Source organism: Montipora capricornis, chromosome 8 (assembly GCF_036669925.1).
Source record: "Montipora capricornis isolate CH-2021 chromosome 8, ASM3666992v2, whole genome shotgun sequence".
Classification (NCBI taxonomy): domain Eukaryota; kingdom Metazoa; phylum Cnidaria; class Anthozoa; order Scleractinia; family Acroporidae; genus Montipora; species Montipora capricornis.
The window spans coordinates 42,315,754-42,327,353 of NC_090890.1; the positions used below are offsets into that span (position 1 = coordinate 42,315,754).

Genomic DNA, 11,600 nt, shown 5'->3' on the forward strand with positions numbered 1-11,600 from the left:
TGGTGTTCACACCAGTGCCAGAAGAACTTTCATCAGCACTTTGGGCCTGTTTATCCAGGGTGCGAAACTTTGCCATGGCACTCACATTTCCAGCAGCTTCCTTCTTTTTAGGAACATCAAGCTTCTGCACCAAAGAGAGATTATCACTTCCATCATGCTTGAACAAGATTGGCACATAATCATAACCTACAAAATAATACGAAAATTACACAATCCTTTCTTGGAGCTCCAAGATTTCGCCAGTTTTACTTGCTGTCATCTTCAGTACAATCCACTTGATTTTGTGAGGTGATTTTCAAAGCAATCTTCTATCTCAAGGCTGCTGCCTAAGGAAATTTTCGGGGAGCCCTTCAGGCTTCCAACATTAAAAGTTAGTAGCCAAAGTCATTTTTTCAAGAGCCCAGAATTAATTAATTCCAGCTGGGCTCATATTTACAAGAAAGTGAGGATGAATCAGGGCGCCCGTTCGGGCTACTCGTTCAGAAATTTGGTCGCCCGCGCTCGCAAATAAGGCGCCCCAGGCGACCGGGCGACCGTTAGGCAGCAACCTTGTATCTATTTTTTCCTTTTTTTCTTTGTACTTTTAACTTCAGTTCATGCACTATTAAATAACTTTTCTCCCAAATTTTAATTGGTAAATTCCTTTAGATGTTTTTTTTTGTTTTTTTATACAGGATAGGAGTCTCCAAAAGCATTTTGGTTTGTACTGTTTGTAATTAAGATGAAACTTTTTGTCAAAAACAACTTTTACAGAAATTACCAGCAGTGACAATGCTGTTCTCGCTGACCCAAACACAATCCATGAATGGCAAGAAATCTCCCTTGATGGTAACCAGCTTGTTGTCGTTAGCAGCGTTCACTACACTGATGCTTGAGTCATGACCAACCCACGCAAGCTTATTCCCTGATGCAGAGAAACTAACACCATGTACCCAACCACCTGTAAAGAACATGCATTAAAATTTTACCATTAATCTTATAAAATGTGTATTTTAAGCATCAGGCCATTCAGTACAACATGATCTACAGTAGTTTAATGTCAATGTCTCTTTTAGCTCAGTGGTAGCGTGTCCAAACATAATATTGGAGTCGCTGTCTCCAAGGGCCAGTTATTTGAACTACATACAGTGCAGCTCGGAGATAAGCGAACCAAAATATACGCAAAAAACGCGTAAACGCCTAAATACGAAAAAAGGCTCATTAGTATTTATGAGCTCTCCCTTTGTCTTTCTTTTGTCGCCTTTTCTTTGTTTAGTCTCAGTCGTTTGCGGTGTGGTGAATGTGAAAATAATTTGCGTGTTCTCTGGTCGGTGCGCAAGAAATCTCACCATATGCTTATTCGAATGGCGCAAAGTCCTTCTGGCTGGATATTTGTGTTTCAAAGCCAAAAAAAAAAATAATTTTTCAAGTTTCCTTTTGGAGAAATATAAACCTAGCGACAAACTGCACACAAGAACCTTTTTAACGTCGAAATTTACATGAAAGCGTTGACAGCGATTATCAAAACAAACTTCGTGCCGGTGCATCCGTTTAGTCGTACACTAAAAAACACTACTCGTAAGCAAAGGGCTCGTCATTAGCAGTTTTGTACAGCCATTCATCATTTAAAGTTGAGTATTTAACTCCTTCTGTCGTTTTGGATGTGAATACTTAAGTAAAGCGTGACGCTCACCGATAGGTGAAAAAATACAAACATCTTTCGGGTCCAAGGCCGTTGCGTCTGTCACTCGTTAAACTTAACCACACAACTCTTTAGCAAAGGGCTCATCATTAGCAGTTTTGTACAGAAAGTCATCATTTAAGGCTGAGAATTTTGCAGCTTGAGTTGCTTTGTTGTAAATTCAGCAGTAAAGAATGATTTTTTGGTGTGGATTTTCAGCCCAACAGTGAAATCACACACTTTTGCCGGCACGTGACAATACGATTTTAATTCACGTAATATCCACATCTCCGGTCCTGTTGGGTACGATTTTCTGATTTCAACGGGTACAATGCTTTCACTTCAGACACAATTTTTTTCTTCAAAGGCTCAATGATGCGCCGCTGATCACATTTATTTGATTTTTCTGCAAGGAAAATTATCAGGTTAATCGTTTGAGCACGCGCCGGCGAGAGGCCATCGTGATGTGATTCGGGACATAATTCACTGATTCAAACGGTGAAATGCTCTCAGTACAAAGAAAAGATTTTTGAAAAACTTTCTATGATATGCCAATCGAATTTAGTTGATTTTTCTAAAAGGAATTATTGGACTTTGCACACGTCAGCAAAAAGTCACCGTGAAGTGACTGTAAATACCCCGTCACGGCAAACACTGAAAAAAATCATGTCTTTGGTTTTTTGGGTCATAATTTGCTGATTTAATTTCACTTGTCTCTCGAGACCTTTGTTGCATGTAAAGGGTATTAAACTTCGAAAAAATGCCCTGTGGATGCTTTCATCGGCGGCATTTGCGGATTGAAATTGACAGTAATCAAAGCCAAATACCGTATGCAAATTGTCGACTTGTCGGCAGTCACGCAATTTATTCTTTTGTTCCGCAAACAATACTGGAAAAGCAAAATTATGGTTATGAATAACAAAGGCACAAACGCGTATACGATACGCAATTTTAGACGCGTCAAAAAAAAAAAGCGTATACGCGTATCTCATGCATTCATTTTGCGTCTGCGTTGTTCGCTTATCTCCGAGCGGCACTGTACATGTAAGTCAAAATTAAAACTTGGTTTTCAAAAACCATTTTACCTCCAGAATATTTCGAAGTCAGTTCCTTCAAGTAGATAAATACTGTAAGTCTTATTACCGGTAGATGTTTTGGTATGTAGTATGGCTGAGTATTTTTACGAGTTGCGCTGTATTACAAACAATGAGTAGAAATACTCAGTGATACCACACACAACATCTAATAAGCTATTTATTGTCCACCTTTTTCGCAACAAATTTTTAGCAAGTAATTATTATTGTAAACAACCCAAGAACGTGTGACATATTTGTGTGCTATGAAGGGCAAACATTCATCTTCCTTTACAGATTTTTGGAAAAAAAAATCTGAAGTCGAAGCAACAGCAGCTGTAAACAGAGCCTAAACATCATTCCTGTTCAAATCTTTTTCGGCAGCCATAAGTTGATCAGCTGTTAACTGACTTTGAAAGAAGTACGATTTGCAATTCTGTAACCAATCAGTGCGAGGCTTCAAGACCTCTATTGTTTTTCGGCCAATCAGAGTAAAGTCCAGATTCTGGACTAAGGGCAGACAATTTGTTAAGAAATGGTATCAGGCATACTTTTTTGCACCCTGTCTCATCGCAAGTTATCATATTCTAGGATTAGCTAACATGAACATTTAATTGGAACATGGTTTTGTAATGCCCAACTCTGTTTAAATGATCCCCCCACAAGTTCAATATCTGTTTGAGAGATTCCTTATACAGCTGTAGTCCTTTGAAGGCTACATGGCAGCAATCTTGCTGATAAACGATTCAATTCTCTCAAAATTTCTATATCCTAAATGAATATAATGTACGCATAACAGTTTTTCCACCATCTAAAATGGCACATTGTCAACAAGATTGTATAAAAGGGTGGTCACCTCTTCCATTAGTAAACTCTGATAAACAAGTTCCAAAACTGGACTTCTTGCCCCAGATAGTGTCAGTATTGCTTTTCCCATCAACTTCCTTGACAAAAGCAGAGAACACTCTGTTGAATGAAAAAAAAAACCCATAAAACAACAACATAGCATCATTACTAGCAATAACAGCAACAACTATTGAATGCCAACATCTTTTTGTGGAACAGATAATTACTATGAGAGAAATCAGATTGAAAGGACTTTTTGATTTTCTCATTTCAATAATGATGCTTATTTTCTTTCTCCACAGATGCACTTCAAAAGACATATAGACAACACAAAGGAAACTTTCTTTGTCATGAAGAATTGGTGCACGATGATAATTTTTGTTGGTATTAAAACAAAATAATTTTGAGTACCTGGTCTTGAAATCAGAAGAGCCAGCTGCCAACAGCAAGTTGTTGGGATGCCAATCCAGACTGAAAAAAGTAAAGTACAAAGAAAAAGATTACCACATACAAATTGGTCATTGAATAACATTAACTTCCTAATCTAACAGATAAACTTTTTCCCCATCCTTCAAACAACCTTCCTAAAACACAATCTTACGGACAATATAAAATTATGTTTTGTTAAAATATGGCAATAGTAATCTTGTTACATGAAGGTTGTTTAATTTTTAGCTTTCGTAATTCAAAGCCAAAAAAAAAGCACATTACCAATCTGAGTAGATAATGAAATATAGAGAAAAGCCTTGATGATTAATAATAATTAATAACCATGAAGCACATGTACATGTGCAAAGCTTACCACAACACAGTTGAGCGTATTGGCTTCTTAATATGTTTGCTCACCCACCTTGGGACATCAACCAGAATAATACATTATTAACACTGTAAGGATTTCAAAGAAATTTGAACAAATACAATGAAATACATGTACTGCAGAGATAAAAGGGAAGATGCATATCCATATCATCACCAAAAACAGACTTACCAGTCATTCTCCTTTTCAAAGTAACACACAGAAATCAGGCGAGCACTGCTTCCCACAGCAAACTTGTCCTCTAGGGACCAACAATATTATGATGGATATTAATTAACATGTTGCATTCTTAATAAGCAAGACTGCAATACTAAGAAATTAAACAAGTTAAAATGGTGGGAAATAATTATTTCTAAAAACGATAAATTACTATTAATAAAAATCAAATTTCTCATTAAACGTGAACAGTTAATTATGGCCATCATTTTTACCTTTGGGAGACCAACAGACACAAGTTGCAGCACGATTGATACGCAAGATAACAAGCATTGGCTTCCAGTGACCATCTTGCAAATTCCAAACATAAGCATTCCTATCCTGAATGGAAAATGTTTTGTAAAAAAGATACAATATAACACAATAATATTATTCCTCCTCAGGTCACTTGAAGTCCATCCTTAACAACACTTTCATACCACAGAACTACAGGCCCTATACAGCATGACCTATACAATCTATTGCATTGCATGCATTATAAAATATGAAGTCTAGTATTATTATTGCTATCATTATCATAATATGCTGAGGAAACTAAGCGAGTCAAATTTCTATAATTTTATCATGGATTTGCCAACTTACTTGCCTCCATGGACAAAACTATTCAAGCACACAAGAATACCACAATGGCAAAAATGGTGTCCAGACAGTATAAGCTTTAAATGGAAGAACACTTGGTGAAATGTTATTTTAACTTTGTTTCTTCAAGAGAAGTTAAACTTACAGCTCCACAAGTCACAAGCCGGTTGCTACTTGGAGCCCATGCCATACCAGTAACACGCTGTCCATGCTACAGAAAAACAAACAGCAATGACGACAAACATTAAGAAAAAGACTTGAAGAACACTTTTAAAAGAGTGATGCTTATTTAGTGCTTCGTGTGTTACAGCCCTCTCAAGGGAAACCACCAGCTTCCTGGAATGATTTTGAGTGCAGGATAGAAACCAGAAAACCCAGGAAAAAACCCTTGGAGAGAATTATTATATGAAAGTCGTCAACAATGGACCTATGGCAACAGCCAGGATATGACCCTGCTTATATTGGTGGAGCCATTTTGGTATTCCCAGTTGTTAACTACTGGACTTAAATATTCAGTGAACAAATGATAACATCAAGTATTCCTTTAACATTCAAATGATTCCCCAATGTTTTGCTGTTGGTCACATTCCTAGCTTATTTTTTTCCCAAATTACTTTATCATCTAACTGATTGGAATAAACAATTAACTTATTATAAATATAAATTTGCATCATGTGGATTTTGATTACCATAAAAACTCGTGTATAAACCGCATCGTTTTGCCAAGATATTGGGCTCAAAATAGTAGGTGCAGCCTATATACGAGACCATTGTTTTCAGAGGGAGTAAACTGGCTGGTATGGGGTGACAAATAAAACTCAGGGCACTTTCCGTTTGTCAAAACTGGCTGACCCAGACCCAAGGCTGTTGCCTAACAGGAGCCCGGTAGCCTGGGGCTCCCAAAGAATAGCTATGGGCTCCTTAATTTTTCACAGGAACACCTTTCACTTCATATGTTGGGCTCCTAAGTTCTCAGCGTTTAGCTCTGAGGGCCCCTTTAAAATCTTCTTAGGCAGCAGCCTTGCAGACCTGTCAGTTTGCAAAGAAAATACAACAATTTGAAGGAAAACTTGCCTGATAAACCCTCGCATTCTTCTGGAGGAGAATAAACACTCCCTTACAAGTGCTCCATTCTTTTGAATGTTGTTTTTTAATTCTGTTTACACTTCAAATCAAAACTAACTACCTCGGACAAACCTACAACAAATAACCCTTTTTAGTAACAGACCCAATTCTCACCCATGCACATTTTTCCTTGATTTACGCGTTGAAATCTGTACATCACAACTGTCACCTTCCCCAATATACCTCTGCCCCACCAACATAAAGCATTACTGAAAGAATCTCCCCTCTCCACTTCAAAAAAAAAAAAAAAAGAGGCAAAGAGTCACCCGCACTCTCTTACATACCGTTACTTCTAGCACATATAGATAAATTGACTGTGAGTCATGTGAACATGTCTTTGCGTAGTTTAAATACTGCTAAATCGTGACTTACTCACCTCGGTCAAAACAAATCCTTTGTCCCATTTAGCCCCCGCCTTCTTGTGAATATGGACAGTGTTGTCATTTGGGGAAAAGGCAAGCTCTGAATAAAGGGAATATTTCTTCTTAAAAAGACAAGTAGTAAGATTCTGTATACTTGGAGGGCTTGTTTGTTTGTTTGTTTACAAGTTATTTATTTGTTTGAGCAGGTTGAAGTTTTGGCAGCTATTCAGCTGTTTGGGCCCGGTTGTTCAAAAGCCGATTAACGCTAATACCAGGTTAAGAATTAACCAAGTAGTTTATTTCTCTACTCCCAAATGCTTTTCAACGCTGATAGTCGGCAAAACTTTACATTAGAATAAGTTAATCTTGAAAAACAGAAATAAGGAAAAGAAACTCTCATCAAAAAGTTGAAAACATAAAACAAAAGTTTACGCTAATCCTGGATTAAGTTAATCGTCTTTCGAACAACCGGGCCCTGATGTGGACCTGCTATACCCACCCACCCATATACTCACAGAGGGCAGCCACAACACAGGGAATTTCATCCCCTACTCTACGTCCTACAAGGAAATAATGAACATGGAAGATATTTGTGAGACCGGGGCCTACGGTTTATAGTCCTTATCCAAGAAGACTTGAAAGTCTGACCATTTGCGGATGTAATTACAAAGGCAGCACTTTCTCCTCAGTTAGTTAAAGACCCTGAGTGTTGGTCCGGCCGGAGTGAACATTACATACATGTAGCAGCTAGATGAAACGGAAGTGAAAATATCTAAGCGTAAAACTTACGGCTGTAGTCCTTGTTCAATGCAAAACAAGTAATTGATCTTATTGACAGCTCGTAAACTTCTTTTCCTGCCATCTCCTAACTCAGTTTGTTTCAATTCTTGACGTTATCGTCAAAGACAACGCTTCCCAGGGAAAATTGCTGCGGACTCTGGGCAGTCTACACAGCAAAATGGCGCCTCAGCATGAGAGGCGTGGCTATTTGGGTTTATGCAAGTGTATCGTTAATTGGTGGATAAAAAAAATGTTGACCAATGAAAACTAATGTAACTCTACCTCTTTTTTATGGCTCACCCGCTGGTCATAATACACGTGCATTCACGGGTCGGGTTACTTCCGTGATCTTGGAACCTTCACTGGTGTTACAAAGATGGCTCATGCTAATGTCATACCTTGGAAGTATATTGACGCTTCTCGAGTAAAGCAAGTTCTTAAATACGAAGATCTTATACCTGTCATCGAAGAGGCTTTGAAGAATTTTTCTGCTCGAGAAAAAGGGGGAATTGTTCAGCCTGTGCGCGCAACAGTTGAAATGGAAGACCGTGGGTAGCTACAGTTATCGTTCATAATAAAAATAGGAATAATAATTTTCTATTTTAAAATGGGATAGTAATGCATCAGTCAATGTAAACCGCCCCCCCCCCCCAGGGAATTGGAATTTGCAGTCTGTGAAACAGAGAAAATAGGCCCCCTCCAGGGAAATATTTTTGGTCCAATGCCCCTGCCCTTGGAAAGAACGTCATGTTAAAACATGAAAGTAATGTTCAAATTTAATGCTCTGTACAAATCACCATTCTTTCAATGGCAAATTTTGTTAAACAGCACTCTTCTCTTGTTGTACATTGGTGCAGGGGTGGCGCAGTGGTGAAAGTTAGATTCCCATAGTCAGCATCATATGTGGGTTGAGTTTGTTGGTTCTCTACTCTTCCCCGAGAGGTTTTTCTACGGGTACTCCTGTTTTCCCCTCTCAAAAAACCAACATTCGACTTGATTTGCGTTAATTGTTGATTTCAGTTTACAGTGTCCCCAATAAGTGCTCCATTGCTAGAATGACTAGACACTTGAATAAAATTCCTTTATTTTGTTCTCAATGCGTGAGTGGGTGGAATTCTGCAAATCCTGTAATCTGATTGGCTCTGGGAGCAGGCAGAATTTCTCTATCTTGCCCGCCAACCCAGGCAGAATCCTAGCCCTGGTTGCGTGAGCTTGTGTAATGACCTTAAATTTCCATTTTTTGACACAACCATTTACATTCAGAAGTTAGTGTTTCAAAACAGATTTTTATTAGACAAGAAGTTTGGAAATAGAATTCAAATAAAAGTATTTCTCTTTGAAACATCATTTTGTAAGTCGCTTACAGCATAGACCTCTTTCATAATGGTGGCCAAGCCTCTTTGGCCTTGCTACGACAAGCAAATTTCAAAAGAATATTTGTTTCAAAATGAGAGCACTACATGTAGGTCTAATTAACATAAAAACAAAAGAATGAAAAAGTGGTCACCATTTATGAAAGTGTTCTATTCGCTATCAAGCGCGATGTGAGTTAACAAGTAAAAAAGTGATTTCAGAGAGGAAGAGAGAGCGAGAGGAGAAAAAGAAAGAAGTCATTTTCCAGCTAAGGATCGGTTCATGACCCCGGGTTGGGGTATTTCGCAGGTCTGTCCCTATCCCACAATCCATCCGTAGGTTTGTAGCTCAGTTAGTTTACTACCGGTACCATTTTCTTGGGAAAAAATGGGGGGCTGGGTGGGAAGGGATGGTGTAATAATTATGCAAATGTTGGTGGATGAAAAAAAGAAAAGAAATAATGTGAAATCCATTGTCTTTGTCCACCAACTAATCGCCATGATGAAATTACTGAAAACCACCCATTTTGAAAAAAAAAGATGTGGCTGTTTTTTCAGCTGCACTTATGACAAAGTAGCCTTGGAACACAGACCTATTTCCGGCGGTCGTTTCTCTCCCCAGAAATATGTCTGCATTTGCGGGCTAATGACAAAGTGGGTCATTAATTAAGATAAACAGAGTCAAAGATAGCAATTTATGCTTTTGAAAGCATATTTATGTGGAACTCTGAATCCACACAATTTAGTTTTTGAGCTTCAGGACAATTGATATTAAAATCGTTTTGTCCAAGAGATTTCATTGCAAGAATAAGTACATTCAACTTGTATCTGAAATATTATCAGAGGTTTCAGGAACAAAGGAATTAATTTTATGGGATGGTAGCAATCAAGTGATTGTCATTCATTTTTATAGGTTTCTTATGGCCATGCCAGCTTATTCAGCAAATGATGATGCCCTTGCAGTTAAGTTGCTCACAGGATATCCAGAGAATGAGAAACAAGACCTTCCATCATTAATTTCCAATATTTTGGTCTTTAATCCAAGTACTGGTGTACCACAAGCAGTATGTTCCTGATTTGCTACTTGTTTAGTGTATTTCTTAGACATCAACTACTTGAGACATAAAATCTGGATAAGGTCTCATCATCTTATGCCGCACCTGCCCATCCCAAGATTTCACACCCCTCTCTTCACCCATCGACACCTGGAAGTCAGACTTGACAGATTTTACTCTGTCTAACGGCACAAGATTTTACTCTATCTAATGCCCGACAATTTTATTCATCATCTGGGGACATCGTAGTTAAGGCACCTAAGGAATGAATGGGTTAACCAGTCAAAAAGTTATGTCCCCTCCATTTAACCCATTGACTCCTGGGAGTGAGATTTAACTCTGTCTAATGCCAGACGATTTTACTCATCAACTAGGGGCACCGTATGGTGCCTGAGGGTTCAGTGGGTTAACCTTGTAACTCCCAATAGTGCCACTTATACATTTTACTCTGTCTAACGCCAGACGATTTTACTCGTCAATGGGGAACCCCACGGGGCTGAAAGGGTTAACAACAGCTGGATTCACTCAAAAACTGTGTCCCCATTAACCCTTTAACTCCCAATAGTGCCACTTATAGATTTTACTCTGTCTAACGCCAGACGATTTTACTCGTCAATGGGGAACCCATGGGGCTGAAAGGGTTAACAACAGCTGGATTCACTCAAAAACTGTGTCCCCATTAACCCTTTAACTCCCAATAGTGCCACTTATAGATTTTACTCTGTCTAACGCCAGACGATTTTACTCATCAATGGGGAACCCCACGGGGCTGAAAGGGTTAAGCAAATACCACACTGCCACAGCTCTTTGACATCCTCTAATTTCATTGGACCAGTATATAGGATGCAGCTCTATAGCTATTGTGTTTAGGATTAGGCTCCATTGTTGCCACTGTATATGTTTTTTGCATGTATTGTTTTCTGACCCAATTGTGAGAGCCATTGAAAAGGCTGCATCCTAACCCCTCCCAAGAGGAAGAAGGAAATTCATGTAGAACTTGGTATTTTATTCATACCCTTTGATTGATGGAATGAATTTTCAATCACATTATCTTTGGAAAGGAAATGGAAAGTGCATGCGTAGCAGAAATAGTGAATTATGAATTTTAAAAAAACCACAGTAATCAGTTTGAGTTCTGGAAAAGCCTAATGGCATAAAGTCTTAGCTACAGCAGAGCAAGATTCAAAGTAATTTATTCTCTCTGAAAGTTTAATGACCTGTAAGACAGAACGATGGTTTCACGGTAGACTTCTAGGTGATTCAAGTGAATTGACATCCTCAGTGCTCGAGCTTAGCGGTAGTCTACTAGTCCTGGACTAGTACAAAATGTTTCTAGACTCGTAGAAACCTAGGGCCACAAGTCACAGGACTAGTAACAATTTGGTAAAAATATTAATAAAATATGAAAACAAAAAAAACACTTTGTGTTGGAAATCTTGTTCGACTCGTCCTCGCAATGTTCCGATAATAACAATCGCGAAAAATGATACTACAAAAATCACCGAACTGTGGAATGGGCTCAAATTTTTATATCGTCGCCACACCCACTTTTTGTTGCTGCCCCGCCCATTTTCGTCGAAGAATTTAGTTGGTATTTAAAGTAACAAACTGAGCCTTACCGGGGTGGCAGGCCGTAGTTTTGTCAACCGCAAAATTTCTTTATTCCCCTGGGTCCCGACATGACGGCCAGGTCAAATCACAGTCACACCTCCTTCGTGTTGACAAACTTCAAAAA

The 11,600-nt window shown here is 38.6% G+C and overlaps 2 protein-coding genes across 3 annotated transcripts in view; one reads left to right on the top strand and one right to left on the bottom strand.

The window, feature by feature from the left end:
• Positions 1-7,655, bottom strand: part of LOC138059352 (actin-related protein 2/3 complex subunit 1A-A-like) — a 9,655-nt gene extending 2,000 nt beyond the window's left edge. The window contains exons 1-10 of the mRNA XM_068904940.1: positions 7,468-7,655; positions 6,693-6,778; positions 5,337-5,402; positions 4,828-4,933; positions 4,568-4,637; positions 4,382-4,429; positions 3,991-4,050; positions 3,590-3,699; positions 761-940; positions 1-186 (exon numbers count right to left, since the gene is read on the bottom strand). The exon at positions 1-186 is cut by the window's left edge and continues 19 nt beyond it. Coding sequence (XP_068761041.1) covers positions 1-186; positions 761-940; positions 3,590-3,699; positions 3,991-4,050; positions 4,382-4,429; positions 4,568-4,637; positions 4,828-4,933; positions 5,337-5,402; positions 6,693-6,778; positions 7,468-7,540 — 985 coding nt within the window. The 5' untranslated portion in view covers positions 7,541-7,655. The remainder of the gene's footprint in view (positions 187-760; positions 941-3,589; positions 3,700-3,990; positions 4,051-4,381; positions 4,430-4,567; positions 4,638-4,827; positions 4,934-5,336; positions 5,403-6,692; positions 6,779-7,467) is intronic.
• Positions 7,656-7,778: 123 nt separating this feature from the next.
• LOC138059355 (ketimine reductase mu-crystallin-like) overlaps positions 7,779-11,600 on the top strand; it is a 44,395-nt gene continuing 40,573 nt past the window's right edge. The window contains exons 1-2 of one of the 2 annotated variants that reach the window (XM_068904946.1): positions 7,779-8,006; positions 9,724-9,874. In XM_068904946.1, the coding sequence (XP_068761047.1) occupies positions 9,731-9,874 (144 nt within the window). In that variant the 5' untranslated portion in view covers positions 7,779-8,006; positions 9,724-9,730. Of the gene's footprint in view, positions 8,011-9,723; positions 9,875-11,600 lie in introns of both variants that reach the window. The other variant, XM_068904945.1, reaches the window with a different exon arrangement.